Source organism: Alexandromys fortis, unplaced genomic scaffold, assembly GCF_014885135.2.
Source record: "Alexandromys fortis isolate MF-2015 unplaced genomic scaffold, M_Fortis_MF-2015_v1.1 scaffold_319, whole genome shotgun sequence".
Lineage (NCBI taxonomy): Eukaryota > Metazoa > Chordata > Mammalia > Rodentia > Cricetidae > Alexandromys > Alexandromys fortis.
The window spans coordinates 157631-173958 of NW_026068193.1; the positions used below are offsets into that span (position 1 = coordinate 157631).

The 16328-nt window shown below is 48.9% G+C and overlaps 1 protein-coding gene across 2 annotated transcripts; it reads left to right on the top strand.

Moving 5' to 3' along the window:
- Positions 1–3694: 3694 nt before the first annotated feature.
- Catip (ciliogenesis associated TTC17 interacting protein) lies at positions 3695–15991 on the top strand. Of its 2 annotated transcripts, none has more exons than XM_050129657.1 (11): positions 3695–3744; positions 3925–4050; positions 4310–4507; positions 4732–4787; positions 6805–6891; positions 7038–7205; positions 9443–9567; positions 10979–11055; positions 11297–11385; positions 11529–12056; positions 13624–15991. In XM_050129657.1, exons 1-10 carry the CDS (start codon positions 3720–3722, stop codon positions 12054–12056), a joined length of 1479 nt encoding a protein of 492 aa, XP_049985614.1. In that variant the 5' UTR covers positions 3695–3719; the 3' UTR covers positions 13624–15991. The 2 variants fall into 2 exon arrangements, with proteins under 2 accessions (XP_049985614.1, XP_049985613.1); XM_050129656.1 differs by lacking the exon at positions 13624–15991 and adding an exon at positions 12237–13189.
- The last annotated feature ends 337 nt before the right edge of the window (positions 15992–16328 follow it).

Consider the following 16328-nt stretch of genomic DNA (forward strand, 5'->3'; position numbering starts at 1 on the left):
ACAAGTCTGTACCACTGAGTCACACTCACGGCAGCTACATTTTCTTTTAATTTTATTCTAATAACCAGAATAATTTAGGGGGTGGAGGTATAGCTCAGGTGGTAGAGTGCTTACCTAATGTTCATGAAGCCCTGGGTTCAGTCCCACATCGCTCATGAGCCGAGCATGGTGTTCCACACTTTCAGTCTCAGCACTCAGAAATTCCACGTGAGCCTTGACTATATAAGGCATCCTTGTCTAAATCTAAGACACTTGGCAACCCAACTCTAAAAAGAAATTGGAGCATGTTGGTGACAACAAAAAGGAAGATTTTTGTCCATCTTTACATAAATTAATATTATTAAAGCAATAGTTTGCTTTTGTTTAGTTTTTAATTAAAATATTTTTAAAAGTAGTCTTAAAATATAGCTCTGGGTGTCCCTTGAAGTCCCTGTATCAGCCAGGTTGGTCTCTAACTCACAGAGTTCTACCTGCCTCTGCACTCTGAGTACCGGGTCTAAAGATGTGTATATACCACCATCCCTAGCTAAAAATGTAATTTCTCAAGTTCACAGTTGTTGTGGGACAATGATCTTATACCCTGTAAAGATTTATCCTCTGTATTGCTTTAATAAAAGGCTGATTGGCCAGTAGCCAGACAGGAATTATAGGCAGGGCAACTAGAACAGGAGAATTCTGGGAAGAGGAAAGGTTGAGTCTGCAGTCTGCAGATGCAGAGGAAGCAAGATGAAAATGCCTCGCTGATAAAAGGTACCAAGCCACGTGGCTAACACAGACAAGGATTATAGGTTAATGTAGGATGTAAGAGTTAATAAGAAGTTTGAGCTAATTGGTCAACCAGTTTATGATAGTGCAGACCTCTGTGTGTTTCTCTGGGATTGAACAGATGTGGGACCAAGCAGGACAGAAATCTCAGTCACCACACAGTGTTCTGCCCGCATGTTTGCCTGTGGCCAGAAGAGAGCACCAGATCTCATTACAGATGGTTGTGAGCCACCATGCAGTTGCTGGGAATCAAACTCAGGACCTCTGGAAGAGTAGCCAGTGCTCAAAACCTCTGAACTATCTCTGAACTAAAAAAATGTAATTTAAGAATGCCACCAAGCCTGACCGCCTGAGTTGGAGTCCCCAGAACTCACGTGGCACAAGTATAGAAATGGCTTCCAGAAGTTGTCTCCTGATCTCCAGACACATGCAATGTGGTGCACACCCTACACAAATAAATTCAATAAAGCCAATAAAAATGTTAACTGGAGGGGCTGGAGAGATGGCTCAGAGGTTAAGAGCATTCATTGCCTGTTCTTCCAAAGGTCCTGAGTTCAATCCCCAGCAACCACATGGTGGCTCACAACCATCTGTAATGGGGTCTGGTGTCCTCTTCTGGCCTGCAGGCACACACACACAGACAGAATATTGTATACATACTAAATAAATAAATATTTATAAAAAAACAGAAAAAAAGTTAACTGGAATATGGAGGTCCCACGAAGAGCACCATCCTCACTGATATGAGTGGAACAACCCTTCGGTGTCTAAGGCTAGTTAGTGTCAAGAATTTCTCTGAGGTGCTGGCTATTATGCTGACCTGTTTGTTGATTGAGGTGGGTCATCTGTCTATCTGTTGTTTTCATTGGTTAATTAATAAAGAAACTGCTTGGCCCTCTGATAGGGTAGAATTTAGATAGGTGGAGTAAACAGGACAAAATGCTGAAAAAAAAAAAGCCAAATCAGACAGTCGCCATGATTCTCCCACTCCAGACAGACACAGGTTAAGATCTTTCCTGGTAAGCCACCTTGTGGTATTACACAGATTATTAAAAATGGGTTAGATCAATATGTAAGAGCTAGTCAATAAGAGGCTAAAACTAATGGGCCAGGCAGTGTTTAAAAGAATACAGTTTCTGTGTAATTATTTTGGATAAAGCTAGCCGGGTGGTGGGACGCAGCCCCACTGCTCTTATTAATACAGTTTGTATTGGATATAGCATCAACTACAACATGCCCAAAGGAGAATCAGATGGCCACAGCTTGAGGTATGAGTCACATAGTCACTCCTTTTCCAAGTCTGTTTCTAACTACTTTAGGTGCTGTTGCACTAGAAGTTCCCATTCACGTTTCTGCTGTCACCCAGTCATCTCTCACCTATTGCTTCCTGGTTTCCTGGTTGCCTCAATTATTTTCTTTCTTTCTTTCTTCCTTCCTTCTTTCTTTCCTTCCTTTCTTCTTTTCTTTTCTTTTATTATCTTTTTTTTTCTTTAATTTCACGTATTTTCAGGACAGAATCTCTCTGTGCAGCCCTGGCTATCCTAGAACTTACTCTGTAGACCAGACTCATAGATTTGCCTGCCTCTGCCTCCCAAGTGTTGGTATTAAAGGCGTGTGCCACCACTGCCTGGATTTATTTTCATCTTTTTAAGACAGAGTCTCATGCAACTGAAGATGGCCTCAAACTCAATATGTAGCTGAGAATGACTTGGATTTCTGCTTCCCTTGCCTGGATCTCCCACGTGATGACTCATGACCCTGCACCATCCTATCCGGCTGCTGCCTGTATGCATAAACTCAAGTCTGACTCTCTCTGGTCATGTCGTGGCTCTGTCAAGGATTAGGTATGTGATGTTTGGAAACCACTGAGCCTCTCTGTGCCTTAGTTCTCTTATCTACAAGGTGGAGGTAATAAAGTATAGTAGTGCATACCTGTAATCCCAAAACTTGAAAGGTAGAGGCAGGCAAATGACAAGTTCTAGATCTCTATGAGTCGAGACCAGCCTGTTCTACATAGTGAGTTCCAGGATAGCAATGGCTATATAGAGACTCTGTCCCCAAAACAACCACCATAAAACCAACCAACCAACCAACGAACCCAAGAGTTTGCTATGCCTCCCAGTGCCATCATCATTACGCTCCTGTTTCTGAAAGATTAGACCTCCTTGAACTTGCCACAAGATGGCAATGTAGTAAGGTGAAAAGAGCAAGCTTGGTGAGCCACACAGTGCTGGGCAAAGCATAGCCTGCTCTGCAGAGCAGCTGGCCTGGCTGGCTGAAGGCTGAGCTTGCAGGAAAGATGAACAGCATGTGTTGGGCCCAGGAACTAGAAATACAATTGCAAAAAAAAAAAAAGAAAAAAAGAAATACAGTTGCTATTGAATTGCATGGCTTTCCCACCATCATAAAAGTGATGAATGAATGGGAGGTTGAGCCATTGGCAGTTGGAGACTATATTAGGACTATAACTCACAAAGATAATCATACAACCTAGAGGTAGATTCTGTGTGTGAGCCTGGGTCTGGCTTTACTCCTGATCGTCCTTCCTTGGAGTCAGGCATGCGTCTGCTACTTCTTTTTATTATTGTTTTATTTTGTGTGTTTGGGTGTTTTGCTGAATGCCCACAGAAGAGGGAACTGGATCCCATAGAACTGCAGAGTGTTGTGAGCCGCCATCATCTGGGTGCTTGGATTCAAACCCAGGTCTTCTGGAAAAGGAGCCAGTGCTCTCAACAACTGAGCTATCTCTCCAGCCCAAGAAAGTATAACCCCGGTTCCTCTTGCCTCTTAAGAATGTCAAAGGCGCCCTCTGCTGGACAACCTCTAAAGCTTGGGCTGAGCACCAAAGACTGACAAATCTAGGCTCAGTAAAGGTTGATTGCCCTTTAAGGGGCAGTCCTAGCTTCTGGTTGCCATGGAGACAACTAGCCACAGACTGACTGACCTCAATCAGCATGTCTTCCAAAGTTTTCCCCACAGGTGGGGAATGGGCTGTTGTTCTGTGGGTGGAAGGAGAAGAGATATTTCTCCCTCACAACCTAACCTGAGCGTGGTCTTAGTAAATTCAGCTCCTGGGGACAGGGATCAGAACTAGGGTGCCCTGCGTACCCTGCGCTTTTCCCCAGGATCTGACATCTTATCTTCTCCTTCCTCTTGTAGGCTCCCGAGCCAAGGACAACCAACGTGCAAGTCAGCTGCTGCAGCAGCAGCAGCAGCAACAGCATCAAGAGCAACAGTCGTTCCCAGAGGCCAACACTGAAGCCATCAACTTCCTCGACTCCTTCCGTGAGCCAGATGGTGGGGTGGGCACGGGGAGAGCTGCGAGTCTGGGGAAGAAGGAAGAGAGACTCATTCCTGTCTCTCACCACTGGATTTGCTCGTGTTTGTGGAGGGACAAGACTCTGGGGAAGGGTCACCAGCTGGCACCTGCTGATGACAGGGAATGGTCACAAGGCTGGCAAGGAGATAGCAGACATGGCAAGGGGTAAGTGGGTGTTTTGGGGTCTAGAAGCTGGACCCGGAGAGAGCTTCTCTCACCAAACAGGGCTGGAGAAACTGCTACTCTTCTTCCCCGAGACTCTGGCCATCGTCTCAGACACAGGCGAGCCTCAGGGAGAGCTGACCATCGAGGTGCAGAAAGGGAAATACAGGGATGAACAGGGCATCCTGACCCACTGTCTACTGGTTCACGCCTGTAGCCGAGGCTTCATCGATAAATCGCCATGCGGAAGCTCCCTCCTAGGTAGGGTTCAGCTGCCTTGTACCACATCTTCCCTCCACAGCCCCCACCTGCAGCCCTTGACTTACACGGGCACCAGGGCAAGACATGGCAGGGAGGACAGAGCAAGGCTGACCCTCCTGTCATTTTCCCATGGCCACATTGCACCAGTCTGGGCCAGCCTTCCCTAGGGTCCATTTCAGACCCCTGTTTCCTGTGACGTCAGCACTTGCCTCCCTGTACCCCAGGCTACCTAACCAATAAGCTGGAGCTGATGGAGCAGCACAGTCAAGAGTTCATTAAGGTACTTACTCCCAGCCGCCCCGAGCCTTGCTTCCGTTGAGGGTAAGCAAGAACACAGACCCTGTGGGGGTGGGAGGGACCCCAGGAAAGCGTCACACCACTGTCACCCACCGATCTGCCCCTCCGGCACACACAGCTAGATGAGCAGCCACCTCCATTACTGCTGTTAATGTTCTATGGAGCCCAGCCCACCGGGGCCTCCTCCGGCCTGAAAGCCTGAACACCTCCCAGGGCCATGTGGCCTGGCCTTTCCCAGAGCCTGGCTATTCCCTGGAGCCTGTCACCACTAACCCTTTCAGTGTCCTGGCTCGAAACCCCTCACCCAGTCTTCAGTAACTTCCTCTATGGGGCCATAACCTAGCTAAACACGGAAGATGACCTGGGCCTTCCGGGCTTCTCAGAGAATCTGTTCCCAGCTTCAAGCCTGTGTGCTGTTCCGAGGTGTATCACTGTTTGCTTTCCTATCGCATACTACGGCCTTACTCCTGACTGCCACCATAAACGGAAGCCTTCGTCCTTCCTTCCTTTTTTTTTTTTTTGTTTTGTTTTTCAAGATAAAGTTTCTTTGTGTCCTGGAACTCACTCTGCAGACCAGGCTGGCATCTAACTCAAAGATCCACCTGCCTCTGCCCCCCAAGCACTGGGTATAAAGGCATGCAACATTACCACCCAGCTCTTCCTGCTTCTCCTCTTCCTCCTCCTCCTCCTCCTCCTCCTCCTCCTCCTCCTCCCCCCCCCCCCCCCCCCCCCCCCCCCCCCCCCCCCCCCCCCCCCCCCCCCCTCCTCCTCCTCCTCCTCCTCCTCCCTCCTCTTCCTCTTCCTCTTCCTCTTCCTCTTCCTCTTCCTCTTCCTCTTCCTCTTCCTCTTCCTCTTCTTCTTCTTCTTCTTCTTCTTCTTCTTCTTCTTCTTCTTTTTGAGACAGTCTCATAGCCGGACTGACCTCAAACTTGACAGGTAGCTAAGGATGACTTTGAACCCCTGATCCACCTGCTTTTTCCCTTCCAAGTGCTGGACCACTACATCAGGCTTTGAGACTTTCCATCCATCTGTTTGTCTGTCTTATTTTTAAGCTTTTTGCTTTTTTGAGACAAGATTGGAGGTAGACAAGGTTGGGTTCCAGCTTAATCCTCCTGCCTCAGCTTCTCAAGTGCTATGATTATAGAAAGTACATCACCATGGACAGCTGTTTGTCATTTTACATTTTTTCTTATTTGGGGGGAGGACACATATGTGGAAATCAGTCAGAGGGCAGCGTTTGGGAGTTGGTTCTCTCCTTCCACCACAGACTGTGGGAGCCAGACTCCAGCTCAAGTTGTCAGGTTTGTGTAACGAGTACTCTTACCCACTGAGACCATTGAGACACCTTGCTGGCCCTGGTTATCATTTTTATTTTAGATCCAAGTCTTTACACTTTTATTTTGTCTTTTATAAAGAATAAGACTGAAGCTGGGTGGTGGTGGCACACACCTTTGATCCCAGCACTCCAGGAAGTAGAGGCTGGCTGATCTTTGTGAGTTCAAGGCTAGCCTGGTCTACAGAGTGAGTTCCAGTACAACCAGGGGTACACAGTGAAATCCTGTCTCAGAAAAAAAAGAGAGAGAGATGTGGGGGAGAGAGAGAGAGAGAGAATAAGACTGGCCGGGCGGTGGTGGCACACGTCTTTAATCCCAGCACTTGGGAGGCAGAGGCAGACAGATCTCTGTGAGTCTGAGACCAGCCTGGTCTACAAGAGCTAGTTCCAGGACAAGCTCCAAAGCTACAGAGAAATCCTGTCTCGAAAAACAAACAAACAACAACAACAACAAAAACGAACAAGACTGATTGTATTTATCAGTGCTTGGGAGGTTGAGACAGGAGAATTGCTGCAAGTACAAAACTATCCTGGGCTACATAGGGAGTTCCAGGTTATTCTGAACCGTTTTGCCTCAGAAAAACAAAATACAAACAACCAGAAGAAAGGGTGGGCACTGGCCTCTTAAGGGTGAGCGCTCCATTCACGCACATGCTCTGGCCTCCAGTTTCCCATCCTCCCCATGGAGCAGAAGATGAGTATCCTGAAGCAGGATGACCAGATGGTTGTGACCAGAAGTGTCAAGGAGGGTGAGGTAAGAGTGAAACCACAGCAGAGACAAGCTTGTGTGAGGCCAGGTGCCTAGACCGAGCCCTTGAGATGAACTCCACACTCAATACCCTGCTCGAACACGTCCTGCCTCTTCTGAATTCAGTCTCTGACTCAGATCTGCCCCAACAGGAAACCAAGACTGGAGTCTCAGTCTTCCCCTGTCAATCACTTAAGGGCTTTGTCTCCAGCGCCGCCAATCTGGTGCTTCTGAGAGTGATGGCCTGGCAGCGGTCAGTGCCCAGCGGTGCTCGCTTCCTGGCCTTGGACACGGAGGGCAAACTATGCTATTGCACCTATGTGAGTACTCTCTCTGGGAAGGGAATTGGCCTGACATAGTGGTCCAGTACTTGGGAGGGGAAAGCAGGGGAATCAGAAGTTCAAAGTCATCCTCAGCTACATGTCAAGTTTGAGGTCAGTCCGGCTATGGGACTGTCAAAAAAAAAAAAAAAAAAAAAAAAAGGCAGCCGGGCGATGGTGGCACATGCCTTTAATCCCAGCACTCGGGAGGCAGAGGCAGGAGGATCTCTGTGAGTTCGAGACCAGCCTGGTCTACAGAGCTAGTTCCAGGACAGGCTCCAAAGCCACAGAGAAACCCTGTCTCGAAAAACCAGAAAAAAAAAAAAAGGCAAACTAAAAGGATCACAAAGACCACAGAGGTGGGAAAGACAGGTGTAAAGGTGGAGAGAGTGGCTACCGAGGTGAGTGGGCACTGAGCCATGAGAGTAGAATGCCATAAGCCAGGACAAGGGCAATTAAGAACTACACTGAACAGAAGGAAGGTTGAGGATAGAGCAGGTGGAATTAGTAAGGAATGAGAAGGTGGGAAGCAACCTTCTTTGCATGAGCTTCAATACAGAAGAAAGAAATAGAAAGTTATTCTGCTTTCTAAATGTACATCCTCTAAGGCTGGAGAGATACCTCAGTGGTGAAGCACGAGGACCTGAGTTTGACCCTCAAAACCATATATGTGGGTGCACACTTTTAATCCCAGACCTGGAGAGGTGAAGACAGCCTGGCTAAATCAGGCAATCTCGGGTCCCAGTGGGGTCCCAGTGAGACTCTGTTTCCAAAACCAAGGTGGAGGTAGAGAGAGAACTCAGTGGTTAAGAGCACTTACTGGTCTTGCAGAAGACCCTGGATCGGTTCCCAGCACCCACATAGGAGCTCACAACCTTCCGTAATCAATGTTACAGAGGATCTAATGTCCTTTTCTGGCCTCAGAGCTCTGAAGGCACTAGGCACACACTCACTCAATAAGTACACATACGTGTGTGTGTGTGTGTAGGCAAAACATTCATATACATGAAAAAATAAAAATAAATATTTAAAAGTAAATAAAATAAGGTGGACAACTCCTGAAAAACAACACCTGAAGTTGTTCTCAGTCACACACAGACATGCATGCATGCCAAGTACCTATGGACCCACAAGCACATATATACCTGCAGGCATGCCTGAACATGTACACACACACACACACACACACACATGAGCACATATATACCTTCAGGCATGCACAAACATGTATACACGCACACAGACACACAAGCACATCTATACCCGCAGGGATGCACAAATATATATACACACACACACACAAAATACAGCATCTAAAGCCAGTCATGTACATATAATCCCAGTACTTGGGAAGTGGAGACAGAAGGCCAAGGAGTTCAAACTCATCGTTAGCTATCTATTTATTACAAGGCTAGCCTGTGCACCATGAGATCTTGTCTCAATGACAAAAATCATACCTTATCTAGGGTTTGAAAATGCTAGGCAAATGTTTCACCTCAGTCCAAAGATATACCTTTTTTTTCAACAGGTTTTGTGTGTGTGTGCATGTGCATACATGTGCGTGTGTGTGGTCCAAACTGGCTTTATCTTCTCAGTCCTCCCACATTAACCTCCCAAATGCTGGAGTGTGTACATCTGGATGGCACACCTGACTTTCTGTGTGTGTGTGCACTAGCACAAATGTACATGCAGGTTTGTGCAGGTGGAGGACAGCGGTCAATGCAGGTGTTTCTTTCTTCCTTCCTTCCTTTCTTTCCTTCTTTTGGTTTTTGAGATAGGGTCTCTCTGTGTAGCCCTGACTGTCCTGGAACTAGCTCTGTAGATGAGGCTGACCTTGAACGCAGAGATCTGCCTGCTTCTGCCTTCCTAGAGCTGGGAGTAAAGATGCCTGTCCTGCTCAGGATTTTTTCTGAAGCACTGTCTGCCTGGTGAGACAGGCCCTCTCATTGGACAGCCCCTTCCTCTCCACCCTGATGCTTGTCCCTGTAACAAAATAAGCCAGCCTCCTCCATTGAATGACTTGGGCAGGGGGTGGCAGCGGGTGGCCAGAACTGGCTGTGAAGAATCCCCAACTTATCTAGAGAATGCAACTCAAACTGTGTGGCCTGTGAGGAACTGAAATGCTAAGTGTGACTTCTCACTGGTGAGCAGGAACGAGGAGAAGGACAGGGCTTGAGGAGACAGGGTAACCGTGGTGAGCAACGACCTCACCACAGCCCCTGCTTTGGTTGCTGCAGCAATCCCTGGGCTTCCAGACAATCCAACTGGGCCACCAGCAGGCTGAGATGTTCATCGTGGAACAAACCATCCACTCTGAAGAAGACATCCCCTTCTCCTGTCAATTCTACTTGCTCTCTGATGGGTGAGCCACTGGTGGGGAGGACCTAAGTGACAGGGTCACATAAAGTATGAGTGCTCTGACCATGAAGAAAGGACATTCGAGACTGGGCAGTGGTGGTGCACACCTTTAATCCCAGCACTCGGGAAGTAAAGGACAGCAGATCTCTGTGAGTTCGAGGCCAGCCTGGTCTATAGAGCTAGTTACAGGACAAGCTCCAAAGCTACAGAGAAACCCTATTTTGAAAAACAAGCAAACAAACAAAGAAAAAAGAAAGGACATTCATGGGATGGAGTGGGGCACAGGGGTCACTATTATTCCCACGATACTGCCAGGAAAATGTGTCATTGAGGTCTGGGTGTACCTTTGCTTTGTCCATCTCATTTGCTTAAAAAAAAAAAGTGAGCCCAGGTGAGCCTCAAATCTCAATCTTCCTGTTTAGTACCCTAGGTCCTGGGGCTATAAATGTTTGTTATCTTTTAAGGCAAGGCCTGATGCTTGTCATTGTCTGGGACAGGACCAAGAACCACAAAGATAAGGAGAGGAAGCAGATTAAACAGTGGCCTCAAGGCAGCTCTCGTGGGGAAGCTGTAGTGTCTTACCTTAGCTGCCACAAAACACCACAAGATGAGCTGGGAACAGGTGTTCATGCCTGTCATCCCAGCCCTTGAGAGGCTGAGACAGGAGTATGGTCCTAAGTTTGAGGACTGTCTACAATAGTAAGAACTCCAAAACAGGCAGGCTCATTAAGGGTGGCTCAGCTGGGAAGGCAGCGAGGGAGCGTCCTGCAAAGTCTGATGACCTGAGTTCAGTTCCTGGAAATCACAGGGCAGGAGAGAACCACACAAAGTCTGATGACCTGAGTTCAGTTCCTGGAAATCACAGGGCAGGAGAGAACCACAAGTTGTCACCTGGCCCAGGCGGTGGTGGCGCAAGCCTTTAACTCAGCACTTGGGAGGCAGAGGTGGGCGGATCTCTGGGAGTTCGAGGTCAGCCTGGACAGGCTCCAAAGCTACAGAGAAACCCTATCTCAAAAAACAAAACCAAGTTGTCACCTGACCTCCACACAAGCATGTGCCTGCCTGGTCACACAGACACACACACACACACACAGACACACACACACGAGAAATTAATACTTAAAACAAAAACCACTGGATGGCTCAAACAATGGCCAGTAGGGTTGGTTCCTGGTGAGATCTCTGGCGGCAGCCACCACTCTCTGTGCCAGTGGGTAGACAGCTCTCTCTGCTTTCTCTTTCTGTTAGGAGGCTGCCAATCCTCTGATTAGAGCCCTGCCATTATGCCCTTCATTTGACCTTAGTCATCTCCCAGAAGGCTCCCATCACACTGTGGGGTAGGTGGGTAGGTGCACCCTTCCGCCACCAGCCGGCGATACAGGAGACTCCCCAGCTTATTCTGTATTGCCCTGCAGGCACCTGGCTAAGAGAGTCCAGGTGGGCTCCCCAGGCTGTTGTATCATCACTAAGATGCCCCTCTTGAGGGAAGAGGGTAAGTGACTTGGGACAGCGCTGGACAGTGAGGGGGAGGGTGGGAGGAACCTGGCCTCTCTCTTGTTCGGGGAAAGATCCAGCGGTAGGGGTGGGACAGAGGCCTTCAATCAGCCTGGGAGGGTTAGGATGGACCTCTGCCATGAGTACCTCTCAGAACAAAGCCCATACTTGAGAGTTCCTGGGATCCCCACTGTGTACGCAAGGAATGAGTACACAGGTCTCTTGCTCACTCCACTTAGATGTGATTGAGCCTCCGCCCCAGTTTGATAAGAAGCCCCTGGTGTGGGAGGAAGACCTGGAGTTATACTCGAAATTCCTGAACCGGAAGGTGAGAAGTGGCAGCAGCCGAGGGGTCCACCTGCTTTCCTACTATGGATGGGGAGAGCGGAATGCACTTGTCTGGGAGATAAGGGGTCCCAGCCCAGGCGCTCCTGGTCAGCTCCGGTGGGTGACCGCCCCATGCCCCGCCAGGAGCAGCTGCGCCTCAGCCACACCAGCTATCTGCGGCAGCACCCCGAGGCCCACGCGCTGATCTCCGACTTCTTGCTTTTCCTGCTGCTCCGCCGGCCGGAGGACGTGGTCACCTTTGCTGCTGAGCACTTCGGGTCCTTCGAGGTGCTGCGCCCGCCGGTCGCTGCCCTGCGTTCCTCTCACCGGCCCAGCCCTTTCCGCCCACTGGAGTCCGAGGAGGAGGAGGAGGAGGAGCAGGAGGAGGAAGAGGAAGAAGAAGAAGAAGAAGAGGAGGAGGAGGAGGAGGAAGAGCAAGAGGAGGAATACGAGGAGGAATACGAGGAGGAATATGAGGAAGAATACGAGTATGGCGACTACTTTTACGCCGACGATGATGACTATGATGATGAAGACAACGACGATGACGACGACGACAACGACGGAGAAAGCGCCAAGGACGACGACGACGACGAAGTCGACGAGAATGATGACGGAAGCCAGGATATGGATCTGGACATCCAGAGGAGTTTGGATCTGGAAAATGACTAGGTAGACGGCTGGGAGCGAGCCCCTGGGACTGGCAGGATCCTGGCTGCGGGTTCAGTGGGAGATAGCAGAGTCCTTCCCCTCCTACTCTGCCAGCAGGGACTGTCTCTGGCCAGCCCCTCTTGTTAAAAAATGTGAAGCTTTAACTTTGTTTACCCAGTGAGGTTCATCTTTTCTTCCTAGATGCTATTTTCATGGTTGTGACCGTTTCAGAGGGACGAAAATTAAGGCCTGTAGTCAGATGTGTTGACACGCCTGTAGCCAGCGCTCAGGAGGCTGACACAGGAATACTGCTGAGAGCTGGTAGCAAGCTAGGGCCACACGACAAGGCCCTGTCTCAAAATTAAATTAAAAATTAAGGAAGATGGGGTGAGGAAGTGCGTTTGAGTCCTGTGTGGTAAGATCCCGTAGACAGGAGAACAGGATTTTAGGCTGGAGTTGGCCATGAAAGCCAGCAGTAGCAGCCTGAATCTAAACACAATCACCACCACCCAGGAAAGAATGCAGGAATGTGAGCGGGGCCATGGAACACCCCTTGCCCTGCTCAGCTTCTTAATGCTTCCGTTCCTCTACCACCAGCCAGTACACACGAGACTCCCCCAGACTGTGCAAGAGCTCCCCAGTTACCCATAGAGAAGACAAACAAAACAGACGGGTACTCATCACTACTCCAGGTCCCTTGCTCGCCCCCAGTTCTGGCCAATGGCTTGTATATCTGATGATGGCTGTGGACTGGGTGGTGATAGACAGGTCTTCCGAGGCAGTGGGTAGTTGGGGTGCAGGCACTGTGCCTCCATTAAGGCCTCTGGTCCTCAGGCCTCAGCCTTGCTGCTCTAACATGAGAGAGCCTGGAGGAATAATGGATGCCTGGCCGGAGGCCACAAGGCTGAGGAATATTAAGGGAGGAGGGCAGGGTCTGTCTCTCAGAGGAGTTGCTTCAGAAGACTTCAGAGAGAGCTGCCACTTGAGCCTTGCAAAAAAAAAATATTTCTATTTTATTTACTTTTGCTTTTCGTGGTGTCTCTATGTAACAACCCTAGTTGTCTTGGAACTAGCTCTATAGACCAGGCTGGCCTTGAACTCACAGAGTTTTACCTGCCTCTACCTCCCAAGTGCTGGGCTTAAAGGTGTGCACCACCACCACCTGGAGAGCCTTGCACATTTTTTTATGTCATTTTCCCCTCCTTTATTAAAAAGGAATGCATTCACAAGCCAAGGTGGTGGTGCACACCTTTAATCCCGGCACCCGGGAGGCAGAGACAGGATGTATAGCATGGTCTACTGAGCTGGGTTCAGGACCTGGCCTTGTTGTTCTTTGGCCCTTTTGGGGGGGAGCTTGTTTGTTTTAAAACTCTTTTTTTAAAAAAAATTATTTATTTGTTATGTATACAATGTTCTGTCTGTGTGTATGCCTGCAGGCCAGAAGAGGGCACCAGACCTCATTATAGATGGTTGTGAGCCACCATGTGGTTGCTGGGAATTGAACTCAGGACCTTTGGAAGAGCAGGCAATGCTCTTAACCACTGAGCCATCTCTCCAGCCCTGTTTTCTTCTTTTTTATTTGAAACAGACTCCATGGCTCAGCTGGGTTAGAACTCACTGTAGCCAGCTGTGGAACTGCACACCTTTAATCCCAGCACTCGGGGAGCTGGCTCTCTGTGTGTTTGAAGCCAGCCCCATCTGTATAGTGAGAACTCCCGGTGTACAACAGCAGGCTGGCCTTGAATCTGAGACCCTCCTGCTTCTGCCTCCCACGTGCTGGGATGTCAAGTACAGACCACCACACCTGGTTCAGCAGTTGCATCCTTAAAAAATTGTTCTGACTAATGGAATTATTGAATCACTTTGAAGGCTCTTGTCATATTGCTTATTGGACGTCAGCATTGCTCTCATCAAGGGCTCATGGGCATTTCAGCAAGAGGAAGGGACCTGAACAAAAGCAAACCAGAAGCGGATATGGCCTGCACCGCTTTCTACCCAGCCAGGTGCGCGTGGTCCTGTAACCCAGGCTGCTTAAGAGACGGAAGCAGAAGGATGACAAAGTCAAGGATTGCTTGGGCTACAGAGTGAATTCCAGACCAGCCTGAGCAATTTAGTTAGGTTTTGTCCCAAAACAAGACAAGAAGTTAAAAAAAAAAAAAAAAAAAAGGAGAGGGGTAGGCTGGGAACATAACTCGGTGGTAGAATGCCTAGCTACTACCATTAAGGACCTAGTACTGAAAACCAACAATGAACAAACCCAGGCTGTTTATCCTTATGAAGGTGCAGAGAGGTCCTCTGTTGGGCTTTCCTTTACTAACCCTCTGACTGAATCTCATGTTTCCTGGAAACCATCACCATTGGGACATCTCCATCCGAAATGCTCTGCTGTTTAATCACCGCAAATAGCCTGTAGTTTAGTTAGGAACTCTCCAGAGCGAGTTCCAGGACCATGAGAAGGTTTTGCTGCCTGAATTAGTCTGTCAAGACTGTTATAAGAAAATACCCTGGGGCTGGAGAGTTGTTTTAGTGATTAAGAGGCCTTGTTCTTCCAAAGGACCCAGATTTGATTCCCAGCACCCACATGAAGGCGCATCTCTTTCTCAGGCACCAGGCATGCATGTGATGTCCAGACATGCATGCAGACAAGGCATTCACAGACACACATGCAGACAAGGCGCTCACAGACATGCATGCGGACGAGGCGCTCACAGACATGCATGCGGACGAGGCGCTCACAGACATGCATGCGCACGAGGCGCTCACAGACATGCATGCGGACAAGGAGCTCACAGACATGCATGCAGACGAGGCGCTCACAGACATGCATGCAGACAAGGCATTCATAGACACGCATGCAGACAAGGCATTCACAGACATGCATGCGGACGAGGCGCTCACAGACATGCATGCAGACGAGGCGCTCACAGACATGCATGCGGACAAGGCGCTCAGAGACATGCATGCGGACGAGGCGCTCACAGACATGCATGCAGACGAGGCATTCACAGACGCATGCAGACAAGGCGCTCACAGACATGCATGCGGACGAGGCGCTCACAGACATGCATGCGGACGAGGCGCTCACAGACATGCATGCGGACGAGGCGCTCACAGACATGCATGCGGACGAGGCGCTCACAGACATGCATGCGGACGAGGCGCTCACAGACATGCATGCAGACAAAGCATCTATACGAATACAATAAATCCAAAACATTAAAAAAGAAAAGAAAATGCTTCGAGCCCAGTGTGGTGGTACTACCTGTAATACTGGCACTTTGGAGGCTGAGGCAGGAGAATCTTGAGTTCAAGGTCAGCCTGTCGATGAATGGAAACTGCTGTCTACACACACATACACACACACACACACACACACACAAAATGAAACAAAAATATCTAAACTGTGAAATCTATAAGCAACAGAAACAGAAATTTAGCCAGGCATGGTGGTATACACCATGATTTATTTGTTATGTGTGTGCGTTTACATGTGCATGTGCAAAGCCCTTAGCATCCAGAAGAGGATCAGATCCCCTAAAGCTGGAGTTACAGGCAGTTGTCAGTGGCCTGACATGGGTATTGGGAACTGGACTTGGTCCTCTACAAAAGCAGTACATGCTCTTAACTGCTGAGTCATCTCTCCAGCCCAGGTCTGCTTGCTTGTTAGTTTGCTTGCTTGGTTTTTGTTTTCTGTTTTTGTTTGTTTGTTTGGGGGGTGTTGAGACAGGGACTCATGAAACATAGGCGAAGTACCTTTCCTGTGCCTGTTGTATTCAGGTCTAGGTCACCACTCTGTTCGTGCTGGGGATGGGGCCCACTGTGGTGGCAGGCACTCTGTTAAATGAGCTGTTTCCTCTGCTAGCCCCCAAACCTCTCGTTATAAGGGCAGTAATCCCATTTTTGAATGTGACCTGTAACAGCCCCAAGGGTCCTGCCTCTTAATGCCAACATCACCTCGGTAGTGACTTAACACACAAATGACGATAGTGATGAGCCACTGTTCATCATGAGTCAGTGTTCATGACATTTGGAGTTCCAAAGAACCGCCGGGCAGTGGTGGCACGCGCCTTTAATCCCAGCACTCGGGAGGCACAGGTAGGTGGATCTCTGTGAGTTCGAGGCCAGCTGTATACAGAGCAAGTTCCAGGACAGGCTCCGAAGCTACACAGAGAAACCCTGTCTCAAAAACAAAAACAAAACAAAAGAGTTGCCTATAGGAAACCTGATGGCATTCTAAAGAACTGAGGTCAGTCACCTCAGTTATAGTCCAGTACAGAAGAAGGCTGGTCTTTT

Excerpts from the sequence above, each read along its gene's own strand:
- Catip (XM_050129657.1), top strand. The coding sequence starts at position 3,720 with ATGTCTTCCAAAGTTTTCCCCACAG. Across the intron at positions 7,206-9,442 it reads AACTATGCTATTGCACCTAT|CAATCCCTGGGCTTCCAGAC; the intron begins GTGAGTACTCTC and ends TGGTTGCTGCAG. Across the intron at positions 11,056-11,296 it reads GCCCCTCTTGAGGGAAGAGG|ATGTGATTGAGCCTCCGCCC; the intron begins GTAAGTGACTTG and ends CACTCCACTTAG.